General features: G+C 37.8%; 1 protein-coding gene across 2 annotated transcripts in view; it reads left to right on the top strand.

Moving 5' to 3' along the window:
• The first annotated feature begins 2,259 nt into the window (after positions 1–2,259).
• baiap2l1b (BAR/IMD domain containing adaptor protein 2 like 1b) overlaps positions 2,260–16,200 on the top strand; it is a 32,569-nt gene continuing 18,628 nt past the window's right edge. The window contains exons 1-5 of one of the 2 annotated variants that reach the window (XR_534322.3): positions 2,260–2,717; positions 5,818–5,893; positions 6,028–6,114; positions 13,998–14,059; positions 15,829–15,900. Coding sequence is in view for 1 of the 2 variants with exons in the window: in XM_008416827.3 (XP_008415049.1) it covers positions 2,667–2,717; positions 5,818–5,893; positions 6,028–6,114; positions 13,998–14,059; positions 15,829–15,900 (348 nt within the window). In the remaining variant the exon portion in view is untranslated. The remainder of the gene's footprint in view (positions 2,718–5,817; positions 5,894–6,027; positions 6,115–13,997; positions 14,060–15,828; positions 15,901–16,200) is intronic. The other variant, XM_008416827.3, reaches the window with a different exon arrangement.

Raw genomic sequence — 16,200 nt, 5'->3', positions numbered from 1 at the left:
AAATACTTTTCAAGGCAGCATACTTCAATTGATTTACATTAATTCCAACTCTCATTAAATGTTGCAATCAATTCAATGAGTTACATCCCCTGGGATCTTATATACACATTGACCAAATCAGGCTGAATGACAACATAGCTTGTACCTGTGAACATTTTCTTTTGCTTTGTCCTTGAGAGATGCAACTGGTTATAAATGCTTTTTTTTTTCTTCTTAGCTTTACATTCCGTTTGTATCGATTTACATCAACCCGGTGGGAGGTCGTCAGGACAGACACGATGCAAAGGATGCCAGCAAGAGAGGAAAAGAAACTTAGGCCTAACACTCGCGTTGGAGCTTTAGAGACTAATTACTCTGTGTGCGCCACTTAGTAGCATTTTGAAAGCTGGGAGAGCAGCACTAGACATTCAGAGCCTCAGGGTACAGTCTCATTTTGCATTCAGCTGCTTCGGCAAGCCCCCGACGGCAGCCGAGCGCTTTCCAAAGTTTTAAACCGCGATGACATTTACAAAGTAAGGCCTTGGCATATTTGCTCTCACAGTTGCAACACGTGATATTTACAAATCCTTGGTGTTTGATTTGTTGGATGCTTGGATACAGTTTATGTTAATTTAGGATGGTCTAATGGGGGATTTACTGAAACTGTTGCCGTTACAGTGTCATAATACTAAGTTTATCTGAATGACAGAAACACAGGCAATGTGCCTCTCTCTCTCTCTCTCTCTCTCTCTCTCTCTATCTCTCTCTCTCTCTCTATCTATATATATATATATATATATATATATATATATAAACGCATGTAAATAATTGGTAAAAAAAAAAAAATAATTCAGTTATGAAACCTGTCTTGACTTGACTGTGAGGGACATCTAGTGGTAGATTATTATATTTTAATCAGCGAATCCAACAAACCTTCTTGATTTACATCCTGGGGAAAATAACAAAAAAGCAATAGTAAAGAAAAAAAAAACACTGTTGGAATAACCAACAGTTTATTCTCGGGCTCAATCTTTGGGCACATAATGTTGCTTAACCAATATCTTCAAACCCCATTTAATACCATTACTACCACAGGCTTGTAAAATAGACAGAAGCATCACTTCATCTCTCTTCTCACCCTGATGTGTCAGTCTCTCTGCATTGGTGTAAATCTAAACTCATCAGACAGCATGACCTTCTGCCATTGCTCCAAAGTCCAGTCTTTATGCTCCTGAGGAAACTGAAGCCTTTTACCAATTAACCTCTCTGATCAGTGGATTTCCCAAGGCTGTTTAGGCCTAATCCCTTAAATTTTCTTTGTATTGTAAATGCAGAACACTCTCACTTTTGCTTATATCCATGGTGTTGTTGTTTTATTTCACCAAACCTTTTAATTCATTCAAGATTCAAGCCATTGTTTTTATCTGACCACATTTCTTTTGCAAAGTTGACTCCTCACAAACCTTGTAGTTTTTGAGAAGTGTTGAGTTTCACTTTAGACGTTTAACATTTGTTGAAGCATGCCAATAATATGACCCTTCTGGTTTAACATCCTCTCCAGAACAACAAGAACTGCTTTACACCATAGCAGTTTTAGAAAGAAGCCACTCACGATCTATTAATGTTGAATAACTTGTCAATAGCTGAAATGCAGTTATTAAGTGGGAAACTCTTAGGTGGTGCCTTTAGTTGTTGTGCAATTGCAATGAATATGCACGGCAGACTTTTAAGATTTTACACACAAAAAAAATTCTAGTAATAAAAATGTAGTTGTGAACATGAAAAAGGGTTGAAGAGGTTTCACTACTTTAGCAGGGAACTTAATATCCACCACTGGTGTTTATGTATGTGCAACCTGCCTCAAGGGGGCGCCCGTGGCCCATAGTTGATCTATTTTCTACTTCTGTGGAGCCTGTCAGGTAGGTAAAGCTATATGCAAACAATGGATACAAAAATGTATCGAAAGCAAACAAAAATGTTACTAATGAAGCTAAGGCCAGCAACGCTAAATCTTTAGCTAATCCTTAAACAGATGATTGAGCAAAATTGTAAGATCAACTAAAGGTGTGGAAATCAGTCGAAAATATATCTACCATGGGGTCAAATGGGTTTCAAGTTAAAAATCACATAAAATACGTCTTCCGACGAGGGTAAAATAAAAATAAAAAAAATAAAAAAATTCAAACCTCCATCCGAAATTTTAAAGTGACATTGGTTTATTATGAAATCAAGAAGCATTTTCCAGTTAAAAGTTAAAATGCTAACTACTTTGTGGCAATAAATAATCATTATGAAGTTTCATAAGATTCTCACAAAAACAGTTAAGGGTTAAAATAGGCTAATAATACCTCCCTCCACAGGTCTCCTCCCCTTCTGTGAACTAACCACCTACAACAAGTTTGACAGCTCAGCCTTTTAGTACCGAGCAGCAGTGGTAACGACAGAAAAATTGCACTTTCTTCCACCCAAGACGGGTTTTGTCTTATTTTTAGTCGCCATGAGTGCGTCCGGCGTTTCCTGTGGGCTATGAGGGATTTTATACATCCGTAGGTTTTGGTCACTTCTCCCCTTGGGATTCCTTCTTTCCTTTTTTGGCTCGCGTTGGTGTAGCGTCTGAGAAATAAATTCGAGAAGAAAAAAAAACCTCTGCTTTTTTCATCTATCCGGGCGTCGAGAGGAGGATAAAGATGTCGAACAAGGTGGATGAGGCGAACAAGCTCACCGAAAGTACATATAAGGTAGGTGTATGGCTGCTGGTTTAGATGGGAAGCTGGGAAGACAACAGGTGCGACCACGGGGGAGAAAATTCCTCCATACTTAAACAGACATGGAGCACAGCAAAGCTGAACAGGTGTTAACTAATTAAAAGCGTATTACTTATTTTAAAAGCAAATTTAACGTGGAAAGAGGTTGTTTTTTTTCCCCTACTGGAACTTGTATAGATTAAGATAAACTGTTACAAGGTCTGTTAAGTAGTATTATGTACATTTTCAAATATACTTAGCTCCCTTAGCAGCCTGTTTAGCTCTGCATTTTTTTAACTTACAGTATTTAAACGCTTCTAAAGAGTTTTCCAACAGGTTTTGCCTGAGTTCAGAAAGCTGGTTTTTGGAGAGTTGAATCACTGGTTTTGAAGAACTGGCTCCACCCCGTTTGTATTGTTTCCTCAGAAAAAGAGTTGCTTTTACAGTATCATCCTTATCTCAGCCAACATGTGGCTCTGACAATCGATTCATTTTGGATCTTCGTATAACTTGTTTGTGTGGACTCATCTAAATAAATTGGTGTGTAATTGAAAACGTATAGTATTTATTGAAGTTATCCTAAGAAATAATTTTGTGTAAAATGGTTTCTTCAAAAAATGTAACGCATACACAAAGACACAGTTTTAGTGTAACGCTATTACAAAAAACTTAGTCAGCAAAGTGTAACGTTACACGACACCAACCAAAAAAATTAGAGGAAAAAAAACAATGTTTGCTCAGCAGATGATGTGTCACACAAAAAGCAACAAAAGAGCTGAATAGGTTGTGATGCGTCCTAACACTTTAATGGAAAATTTAGTGAAAGGAAAAAGTGTGGCAGAAAAAAGTTGAGTAAGATATAGGATTATGCAGCAAAGCCCATACAAGATGTTAGGGGAGTTTCCTGAGGTGTGATGCTGTGGCTGGGGGAAATGCTTTACCAGCCACCACACACAGAAGTATTTCTAGGCCGTGGGCTACTAAAGTCATCACAAATGAATTGTCTAACAAATTCATATCTTATGAGTTTCGCTTTGAGAATTAAATTGTTGAAATAAACTTTACAGTTGTTGTTTTACTTAATTAATTACTTAATTGGGATTGGAAGTTTGACACAAATGAGACCTAAATGTGTTGCTTGATTTAAGCAGATTTTCTCAATACTGGGTCGAGAAAAGAGCTTCGTAAAGTGGCCACTATGCATTTTGTCAGTCCAACTGGGTTCCATACTGTGAGCAAAACCCACATACACATGTTGACTGGGGATTTGCGGTGCAACCATTAAGCTTGAGGTTGTTCATGTAAAATTCCTCTTAAATATATTTTCTTTAAAGATTGTTATTGCATCCATTAAAAAAAAAAAGTCTTTAGAATAATAAAGGTACCAGATTGGCATTAAAAAAAAAACCCATTAACAGTTGCCAGTTCTTGCACTCTGCATGCGACTCTCCACAGGTAGCCAAGTGAAGGACTATAAAGAGCTGGAGCGAGGGGGGGGGGAAGCAGACTCAAGGCTTTTCTTGTAAGTCTTTAGTCCTTTTGAACAGCTTTTATTTGCCCGGCCTCTTGTTAGGACAGCCCCCGCAGCTCATTGAAGTGGTGAAATACAGGGGAAAGACTCCAGGTTTAATAATTTAGGTGCCTGTGTGCTTTGTGTGGTAAGATTATACAACGAGCTCCTCAGCAGCCATCACCTCTTGTTCACAGTTAATGGTAACAAAGTGCTCATAACGGGTATTGAAATTATATGGTTTTGCTGTGAAATTAATTGAAGGTTCACACATTTTGCAACATGTCAAAAGTTTCTCAGAGTAACAGCTTACCTTTCATTTAATTGATGTTAGAAATTTAAAAGCACAATTATATCGAGCTCATGAATTAGATTGTGGCTTGTATAATCCCTCACATTTTTCATAATCTGAGTGATGCATTTTTATCTTAAATGTCATTTCCCGACTTTAAGGCGTGAATCCGAATTGGGTGATCATTACATGACTCATGAAACATTGATTGCAGTGGGTGACTTGCTGCGTTTAACTGAGGTTGGATCATTTGTAGACATGGGTTTACAGCTAAACCAGCATTTCATTTAAGGTAGGTGCCTTAAGATAATATGTATTTGGTGCTATAGAGGTAAACTGAACTGAAAAATATTTCAAATGACTATTTTAACACAAAATACTTGGGTACCATGGGATACTGTTTACTAGTAATGTGTAAATCTATTTAACTTCCATCCATTCATAGCTGCATTCATAGAATAGTACATTTATTCATCCACAAACTGGTAATTTGGGCTGCACGCCATCAAGGAAATAGCTAATTGTGATGAATAGTGCGTTGGTGATAATAATTACAATTGACCCACAGTTTCCTCCTGGCTCTTTTCTCCTTTCCCTCCGTTGTAACGCCCCCTCCACTCAGTGAGGTACAGCATCTCGCCACTGATTGTATGGATCTGGTTTTGGCACTTGAGGGCAAGGAATGTCATTTAAACAGGACATACACATTATTGTTATGATTCATTTGCTTTGCAAATGTAATAACCTACCAAATATTGCATCCGGTTAGTTCTACATGATTGCAGTATTCCTCCTATTGATATTGCAATGAAAACTATGATCCAATATCCACTATTGTGCACCCAGATATCTATAGATCAGTACATCCAACTACAAGTCCGTCCATCTGTCCAATCATCCTGCTATTGATATCTCCACCCATTCATCCATGCAGCCATCTAGCTTTTCAAACTTTGCTAAAACCAGTTAATCCTTTGTTCATGTTGAGTGACTTTTTAATCGGACACATATCTAGTTTGCAATATAATTAGATATGACAATCAGTATCAAAATAAGCAGACAGCTAATCTGGCCAGTAGAACAAGTTGGGCTGATCCAGACATGATTACTTTGCTGCATCTGGACCAAAATAAAATGGCAAGATACAAGATATTTAACTGCCTTGCCAAATAAAAACCTGGCTCTCCATTTAAAAACCCATTTTTGTATGAGCTTCTTAACTTCCCTCTCCTGTTGCTCATGTTTAATGACACTTTCTTTCTTATGGTCACTGTCTTCCTGTCTTCTTGCAGAATGTGATGGAACAGTTCAACCCAGGCCTTAGGAACCTGGTGAACCTGGGAAAGAGCTATGAGAAGTCTGTTAATGGTGAGTTGTGTTTTTTTGTTTTACTGCATTTTCTGGTAGACTGATAATCTATTGGGGATTTGATTTAAGAAAATGCAATACATCTACATCTTTTTTGTGGCCTTCAACCACAAACATTTTTATCATTTCCCCAGCTATGTCCATGTCAGGAAAGATGTATTTTGATGCACTGTCTAAGATTGGAGAGAACGCTGCTGGATCTCCTGTCTCCAAAGATTTGGGTAAGTTTCTACGTTGCTCTCCTCTGGGATTAAAAGGGAAAATCTTTACACAGTGAAGATCTTTCTCTGTCTATATCTCTCTCCATCTCTGACTCTGTTTTATTGCAGTTCTTTTAAGGATATTTGAAATCCTTAACAGGCAAAATTCCTTTTTTGAAATTTTATGTCAAAAAGAGAGATGATAAGTTTAAAACCATAGCCTCACAAAAGGAGACAAGCGTGATGGAACTGTTTCCTTAGATCTGTTGCAACAGTGCTTCAAATGGTGAAAGTGACGGGATTTTAATAGCCTTGAATTTTCACTTTTTGTAAATCTCCTTTGCCATCGAACACAAAACATTTTCATTGATTAGCTGCAGCATTTTCTTGTTGAAATACCCAGTGATCACTGGACTGATGGGCACCTGCAGTCTGCCTGCCGCACCATCTCCGTAATATCCAGTTGCATTTTGACAACCCGACACAAACCAGACTTGGTTAGAAAAAAGCTCCTGCACTGTGCCTAAAACTTCTTCAGTGGGATCTTCTTGTCATACATGAAATGCTGGAAGGCTAAAAAAATGTCAACTTTTTTTCTTTTTTTCCTTATCAGAGAATACAGCTTTCTTCCATTTTTTAATGTCGATGTTGGGTGCTCCCTTGGAAAGTCCAAATTTGCACATTTGTGGAGTGAGAAGAGATGTGGCCTTTGTGGCCAGAATGATTATATGCCTTAAATTTGGTTTCCGATTTGCCTGTGTTTTCACCAACAACTTTCTGGATAGTCTGGATTTTGCATCATGCAGCCGTATTGACAAAAACAAAAAACAAGAAGAGCATTTTTAAGTTGAGAAGAAAATAAATCCATAGATGCGTGTGTCTGCCCGCTGTTAAAAATGCATGAGGAAGTTCCATGCCTTGGTGATTGTGCAGAGTCATTCTGTTTGCGAGATGCTGCTCACAGACCCCTTTGATTGTTGTGGAGGGGAGTAGAGTGTCTCCCGTCCTCCATTAGCTTCTTTGCTTAGGTTGCAGAAGTCAAAGAAAAAGCAGCGAACGCACAATGTTGGAGACATGGTGCACACACACACACACACACCACACACACCACATGTGGAGCCTTTTGGTTAATTAAAGTCAGGCTTCTGAGTGTGTAGAGGAAAATCAGTGTTCAAGGTGTTTATACTGAATTTGTGTTTAAATGTGTTCCACTTTACAGGCACCATATTATTCATAAAATTGTGCTGTCAACTTTTTTGTGAGTAAAAAGTTGTCATAGTGTTTTGAAACTCTTGCTTTGAACATTTTTGGCTAAGAGGTTGGCAAATATTTAAAGTATTTTCATTTATTTATTTTACATTTCAGGTCTTATGTGTGTTAGATTTTACAGAGTTTCCTACTGGGTATGGTAGGAATAGTATTGGTTAAAAGCTTGGACACACATGAGTCCACATTTATGACAAATGCCACCAGTGCAGAAGCGAAGCTGCACTGCAGTAAAAGCGCATGATGAGTGATGCTTAATATTTAAGTTTATGGCTGAGTGTGAAAGGTTTATGAGTAAACAGAGTTTGTTTAGTCTTCAGTTTGTTCCCGGTCAAATTCCCAAGCTTCACCTTCCCACTGGCTGATATGCAGCCAGACACGACTGGGATCCTAACTCACTGTCACTAGTGACACACTTTGATTTAGCCACTGTATGCCTCTCCTGTCTCCTGTGGTTTTAGAGCTAAACTGCTAATTAAATTCTGCAGCACATTGGGAAGAGCCACCTGTTGCTGTGCTGTTTCCTGGCGTAGTTAAAAAAAAGGTCTTTATACTGTTACTTGTTGTTTTTTTTCCTGGATAGCTGCAGTTCTTGCTAGCTGTATTTATGCCACAGCATGGCTATAATTTCCTGCATTTGCCAGATTCTGTCTGGGCCAAAACAGAAGCATTTCTTAGTTTAGCACAAAAAGTTAACATGAATCCGAAAAACGGCTAATTAAAGCACAATGGTAAAATATTGATATCAAAAGTGGTTGGATGTAGTTGCTAGCATCTTAACACTGGTTTAAAGATGGTTTATGTGGTTTTATATTTGGATGTTTACTGAAAACCACCTGTTGGCGTCAGCTGCTGAATTTTTATTCGAATTGTCCGCAACTTCTCACCAATTGTTGTCTCTGGCATTTTTACAATTGGTTAATGTGTCACTCCACCAAACTTGGCATAATGTTGAACAAGAATTGCAGTGACAGCTGCAGTCCAAGATGGTGGAGGGTTACCAGCGAGCTGTTTTCTTCAGTTAGTCATTTCTCAGAAAGTGCAGCGTGTATGTGTGCCTTACTTCTCAGCTTTAGTGTAAATCCTTCTATTGGACTTGCACTAGAATTGTATGCATATATTAATTTAGAAGTTGCTATTGAGAGCTGCTGAAATTATTTCTCTTTAATGCTTTGAATCGTGATTGTTTGTGATTGAAGGGACATAAACTGCTCATTGTTCATAACTAAATAACAAAAAGAGGTTTTATTTAGTAATCAGATGTTCAAATATGCAACTTTAAAGTGACATTTTATGTGTGGATAAACTCCAGGACCACAAAGGGAGTCGCACTGTTCTGCCATAATGGATCATTTCTGTCTGTCATTAATTTTGAATTATTTAGGAAAGTGGTGAATAAACACAGAGTTGAATGTCATCTAATGATTGCCGACTATAAAACCAGATGCTTTGTGATATGGATGTGACATCTTCAGACTCCTAAAAGCAGTAATGTATGTAAATAAGAGAGTGTCTACATTGTCATTAGGAACTTGCTCATGGATGTAGAGCAGCTGCCCTGTCAGAAACCCGAGCTCCACTGACACATCGCCAGAAACCAGATACTCTTGAAAGAAATTGTAGGACCTCTGCACCTTATCCTGCTACCTTCTTCCTTATAATTAGTCTACCTCCGACTCTTGTCACACCCAACATTTGCATAATCATCTGACCTCTCACAGGGCAGCAGAAAGTTGTTTAGGTTCATGTAGAAATGAATTGGGATTCAGTTGTAGTTTTCAACTGTTCATATCTTACAAAATTCAGTAGATGTTGGGTTGTTTTATATTTAGTTACAAATGAATTGGATTGTCTTGTCAATCCAACCGAATACCTTGTGCTCTTTGAAGGCCAACTATTTCTGCCAAAACCCAATTCAAAGTTTATACCAAACATTTGGCCACAATAAAATGATTGAGCTTTTTAATCCCTCGCAGTTTTTACTAAATCACAATTTAAGTTTGCTGAAAGTTTGTTAAATTCTTCATTCTTGTTATCAAAGCAAAGCTAACTTTATCCACACTGCTGCTCAGTTTCATTCCAAGGGTCTTCTTTCTTTTTTATCAGTTTTCAGCTCACTGCTTTACCTTATTACTTCAGTTTGTAGTTCCACCTCGTTGTGACAAAAAGTGTGATAATATTCTCATTCAGTAAAAACACTTGATCGCCAATGTTTAAATAGTACCTGGTGCATTTTTACATAAACCTAACATGTTTGCATGCCGTGTCACGTGACTCTCACTGGTGCGAGGATTATTTTGTCTACAGTCAAAAACAGTAGAAGAACAGTTTCCCTTTTTGAATTCTACTGGCCAAATGTCATCCAAATCAGCTGAAAGAAAGGAGGGAGTTTATTTATAACCAAGGAAACTTGTTATTGTTTTTACCTTCTAGAGCGTTCTGGCAAGGATTTTCAGCTACAGTGCTGTTTGCACACGTTGGTACCCTTGGTAAAGGTGTGTCTAAAGCATTAGACTAATCCTACATTACAGTAGCATAATGTCAGTGACTAAAGTAGGAAAATGACGCAGTTCAGTGACTGAAAATGGAGAACCCTGCTTAAGATTTCCCAAAGTTATGAAAGAATGTTTTATTTTATTTTTATTTTTTGTTATGATTTTGCATCTAGAAGTGAAACAGGACCGCTTCTTCACAGATTATGATTTTATGTTTCTTCCTTGCTGTCCTCCTCGTCTTGTTTTAAACTTTTAGGGTTACTATTTTGTAGATGTGAACAGAGTTTTCTTGCAGCAGTTTCCTGAATTAGGATTATCTCCACACATCTGTCTTACTTGAATTACTTGTTTCTTTGGGTCTTCCTTCACATGTTCCCCATGGAAGCAGAAGCTAAAAATGAACCAGTTACATTTATCTTGTAGTCATTTTTATCAGTATTTAAAAATGGGGCCCTGTTGGTTTAGCTAAAAATGATGATCTCATACGGAAAGATTCCCTCTCGGGGAGGAAGAATTATTACTTTGACACATTTTGGATTCTTTTGCTCCATTGAACAAACAACTCGTTCACTTCATTCATGAGAAACTAGATTTTTATCAAACTGCTCCGCAAAGTCAAGCCCCGTTTTTACAGTCTGGGCAAACAAGCCTTCAGGAAACCTGTCTGAACCGTGTGGGTTTGTCGCCCTCTGTATTTTCCGATGTTTTTGTTAGCTAATGGTGGTGGGTTGCTTTTGGCGCCTTGTCATCATGACACACTTTTCGCCCTCACAAACTCGCTGATTTGAGCACACCTGTTTCCTGGCAACGTTTGGTGCCGATCGTGACAACAGTAAACAAATGAGTGGGGCCCTCTGGAACGAGGCAGTCACCGGCAGTGACGTTGCTGAAACCAAGTCATTTTTCTACGCCGTGAGTAATTTCAATCATCTCCCGGCAGATCACTGCTTACATTTCCGGCTCATCACTTGGACAACAGACAACAGACTCTCGTGCTGTGCATAAAAACCTGTTTGTCTGGTATTTGACTCAAAACCACACCTGCTCACATTTTTTGGGAGAATTTTAATGTCATGTGTATTCAGACGTTAGCAGTGATTTATTGCTGGTTTTGCTTTCAGGCAATCAAAACCTGTCATGTGGTATTGACTTTTCCTGTTCTTTTCCAACATTTGTCTCATCTCATTTCCTAACAATTTTCATTCCCACTACATACACTGCTTTAACACTCTTTTTCTCCCTTCACCTAACATCTTAACACAGCCTTTGCATTCCTGTCAGCTCCTGTTCTTTTAAAATCTTTTTTTTTTTTCTACCAGACTGAACTATGACAGCCAGTCCCACCATAAGGGAAGGTGGAGCGGGTAGGTGTGGTTTGACAGCTAAAGGAAGTGCACTGTTTACATACTGATGCATTTACAGCTCATTGTGATCTGTTCACCTAGCAGCAAATACAGTGACTGTCAAGGATTGTGCATTTGTTTCTGGGTTTTCTGTCATTTAGTTCACATTTAAAATAATTTATTTCTTTTTAGATCTCTCAGTCTCTTTGTCAAAGGCTTTTTAAAAATATCTACCCAGGTATTGCACCATGTTTACATCTACATACTGTTGCTGAAGTATACAGTGAGGAAAATGTTCTGTTCATTTTTGAAAATTCTGCAATCTAATTAAACATTTTCCCCAAAACAGTGTGAGGTTCCAGACTCCATAACTTATTAAATAATATAAAAGTAGTTTTTTTTCCCCAACTCATTGATGTTTGACCTACTAACCAATATTTTTTGTTACTTTTTCTTTTGGCTTTTTAGTTATTTTGCCTCTGGGCTGTAAACATGACAGAAGATGCATCAACTAGGTTCATCTTAGAAGTCAAACTAGGCATTGAAGTGCAGGTATAATCACCTAGATTTAATCTACTATAATCTAGTCTAGATTTTTTTAAAAGAAATTTGGAATGGATTGTAAAAGTGAAATACATGTATCTAGATTTCCAAAAATAGAGAAATGGTCATTTTGTTCACTGTAAATCAGAAACTATAGCTTCAGAACTGTGTTTCATTGTTTTCTCATCAGGGTCACATTAAACCTTTATTATTTCTGCTGCTGCTGTTCCAGATTTTACTAAAGCTGTTTCTTTTGTATTATATTCTACTTTTTTCACAAATTATTTCTAACAAACTACAGAGGCCTGTGGAAAAAATGCAAAACTTTCATTTTAGTATTAGAATGTACTGGTTTCAAATGGAATTGATCACCATGAATTTTATTTGGTGGGACACAAGTAAATTGGGATGTCTTTTCAAAAAATCTTTTCCTCTGTTTTTGGATGTTTTTATATGAATAGTCCTAAAATGAATACATTTTTTTCTTCTTTTAAACATTTATACACTTGCTTTGTTCTGTTCTGTAAAATCCCTCAGTTACCTCCCAGTTTGTGGCCGTCACAAGAAAAAAGGAACAGTCTGTTGTGTGTGGATAGTTTAGTACAGCAGTTTGTAAACCAAATAGTCTTGTGGTAGTTATAAATCTTGTTTGATTTCCTTTAGAGGCATAAAGAAATAAACCCTTGAATATACTTGACATTTAGCTTAATTTCACCAAAACTAGACTACGGCATATGCTTTAGCTTTATTGATTCACTATTCTCCTTGTTGTGATGCCTACAGCAATCCCATGCTGTGCAGAAACACCTAAACTCATGACTCTTGGATAAAGACTTTCTAAATCTGTTGGCCACATTACCCAGGACCAAAGCGGTCTGACTGGATCGTTAAAACAGATGCAAATCAGCAGGAAGGCTGCCTTCAATCAATCAAATTTTATTTGTATAGCCCCTTTCAGCAGCAAGGCATTTCAAAGTGCTTTACATCATTAAACACAAAAACACAGAATCATGCAACATTGAATCAACAATCAAAAAACATAAAATTTCCTGCTGAGTCGAAGTTCTGCCCTTATGGGTACCTCATCAAAAAAAAAAAAAGAGGGGGGGACTCCAACCCGCACCCCACACCTCTCTTCAACAATGGGGGGGGGGACTCCAACCCGCACCCCTTTTCAAACAACAGGGGGGGTCTCCACCCCAAACCCCTTTACAACAATGGGGGAGACTCTAAACCCACACCCCTTTTCTTGCTAGCGCTTGAACCTGGGTTGGGATCCAAACCCCAATTGTTGTTTATGTTCCATAAGCAACTCTAAACAGGTGGGTTTTAAGTCGAGATTTAAAGGCATTCAGGGTTTCAGCTGTTTTACAGTTTTCTGAAAGTTTGTTCCAAATTTGTGGTGCATAGAAGCTGAATGCTGCTTCTCCTCATTTGGTTCTGGTTCTGGGGATGCAGAGCAGACCAGAACCAGAAGACCCGAGGGTCTTGAACTACTCCAGGTGTTTAAAGTTGTCCAGGTCCTCTCTCTCAAAAAGCACCATCAAAAAATTTGTTGGTGTAAAGTCAGCAAACATGTAATGGTTTTACATTTTAAACATGATTTTTTTTTTTAGACTGTAAAATTTAAGTGATATTAATTTTTTGTAAACAGTTGCAAGGCTTAGGTCAATGTCAGTCTTTTTAGTTTGTATTTTAAATGTTATTTAGCCAAAAAGCTCTAATTAACAAATTAGACATCTCATTTTTCTATTTATTTTTACTCAATATGTTTACAATTAATTTACAAATTGATTCATAAAAATCCCAATGATTATTTAATACTTGAATATTGTGTAATAATTGCAATTTCAGATTAGGAACTCAATGTGTTCAGATTTTTTTCTTCTCACAATCCTGATTTAGTCGCTTTGAATTATCACTTGCAACAACAGAAGGTGGTAATTTGCTGGTGTTTTTTTTTTAATTAAAGCTGTTTTAGATTACCTTACCAGCAGGTGATTGAGTTTTTCTGGTATCCCTTTCCTTTGATGTCAAACATAATGAGCCCCTTACACTTTTGGACTCATTGGTATAAGATTTATTTATAACTACAAATTACTCATTTCACTTTACAGTACATTCTGTACATTGTTGTCGTTGTACAGTGAGATTAAAGAAGTTTTAGGTTGTAAAGCAGGAAGGACCGAATTAAAAAAAGCAAGCAGGAAAAGCGAGCCTCCTGACATTAACCCATGTATTTATTTTCGTCTGGCAGGTGCAGTGCTGGTAGAAATCTCCGAGGTGCACAGGAAGGCTCAACTTGAGATGGAGGAAAATGTAAGTTCCACAGATTACCCGTTTAAATAGCTGCTGTTTGATCGCTCCGTGATTGTTACCTAACCCTAAAGCATTTTGTCAGACACGCTCGCTCTGTAAACCTGTTGCTCGGTATATTTCCACAGCAACATGCTGTTTCTGACGCATTCGACCGGTAGTTCTTTCTTCTACAACCATAAATAGAAAATACATCGCCTCCTTCCCCACCTACATGTCCAGTAGCCGCACGGGCAGCTGAGATGTAAAGTGATTTAACGACGACGAGAGCTGTTTTTTTTTTTTTCTTTGAGTACAAGGGCAAGTCTAAACAAGCTCTGGAAAAACATCAGCTGTAGCTGTTGCATGGAGATTCATTAAACTTGCATCTGCACATGCCCTGCTTCCCTCTGATATATCCGAATGTGTCATGGCTGATTCACCCCCCTGGTGTTTTTCCGTAAGTTTATCATTGCGATTCAGCTTGCTTGGACCTATTAACATACATATTCATTTCAAAACATCCCTTCGCAACAACTCTTTGTCTTTGTGTTTATGCATTTGTCATTCATCCATCTGAATACTCCCTGTGCTTTCTAATAAAAGAATTGAACAGAAATGTTGTGATACAAAAATAATGGGAATGACTCCTGTAAGAAAAAAATATTTTAGTCTTTTGAGACTGAATTATGTTTTAAGTGATGATCATTCAAATAAATTCTGAAATATATCCCGTCTTTATATTTCTTCTTCACTCACTGAATTGAGTTACAGTAACAAAACATTCCGACTATATCAAAAGGATTTTTTTTTTTTTAGGTGAATCTGTGTTCATACGAGTCAAATTACCAAAAGAACAAAATTTTAAAGTATCTTGTATTTAGAATCTTCAACCCTCTATCAAGATTTTTTATTACAGAAAACCTTTTCAGCCTAACGTGTTTTTTTTGTTTTTTGAATGTAGCTAGCCAAGACTGTAATGTAGACATGTGAGTTTTGCACGTAATGCTGCTTCTAAGTGTGTTTCTGTCAAAGTAATGTGTTACTTCAGATTTTAGTTGGCAACATCTCCTGACTCCATATGGGAAAACCGTCAGGAAAATTTAAACATGTAAAAATGGGACGCTATGTAGCTGTGCATTGATGGTGACGTTTATAATGTTAAAGAACTGTGGAAATATTAATTAGCAAGACCATCCTGTTTTCTTATGTTGTCATATGATAGTTTTTTCTTTAAGAAATAAACTGCACTGGTTTGAGAGTGTATCTCATTAAAAATGAACTTCAGGGCAGAAAAGATGCGATGCAGTCCTCTGAGACGGTGTTACCAGCAGAACCTGTGGGTGGGTTTTCTTCTTGATAAACTCCAGCTTCGAGTTAAAGCCTCAGTTTAACAGAAAACCTTCTTGGTGCTTTGATGCTGCATGTTATGCATATGATGATGTTTCCCCCGGAGCTGGCTGTCGCCACATCGCAACAAGGCTTCGACGAACGCATTGACACCTGCAGATAAATGAGAGCTGCAGAGAAGGGGAGGATGTGATGGAGGACTATGGGCATTCCCACGCTTTGTTTCTGACTCATTCATAAGCACAACCTTGGACTTGGCTCTCACCCCCACAGACACTCACCAATGCACTCCATAATGATCGCTTTCCATTTTTCTCTGAGATTGACTGCACTTTCTGTTGTTGTTGTTGACAGCAAAGTTGAAAAGTCAGTCCCTCACGCTTCTGTCAGCTCAATAATCAACTTTCTTTTTTTTGTCCCCCCCCCCTCCTCTTCAAATGAAGTTTAAGAGGTTCCACAGGGAGGTAATAGCAGAGCTGGAGAGGAAGACTGACATGGATGTCAAATACATGACAGTAAGTAGTTTCTGTGTATATGTGCAAGTCATAACGTTGAGGCGGCTTCGTTCCTTCTTGCAGCCTTTCACACTTTTATGTAGAAGTATATTATTGTGATTTGCATAGTGACAAAATGGAGGATAGACAAACATAATGTAATAGGGGAGGAATTTCAAATTTCTGATAATGGAGATCAAGGACAGGATGAGCAGCTGAAGAGGATTAATAAATGATGCCAGGGTTTTAGGCGCCACCATAATCTGATCACATGTAGCAATCCCTAGCTATAATTATGACTGCAGGGAGAATAATTAATTC

The sequence above is a fragment of the Poecilia reticulata genome, chromosome 8, assembly GCF_904066995.2.
Source record: "Poecilia reticulata chromosome 8, P_reticulata-male-v2, whole genome shotgun sequence".
Lineage (NCBI taxonomy): Eukaryota > Metazoa > Chordata > Actinopteri > Cyprinodontiformes > Poeciliidae > Poecilia > Poecilia reticulata.
Note: the sequence above shows the minus strand (reverse complement) of the source record. Positions and strands in the feature narration are given on the sequence as shown.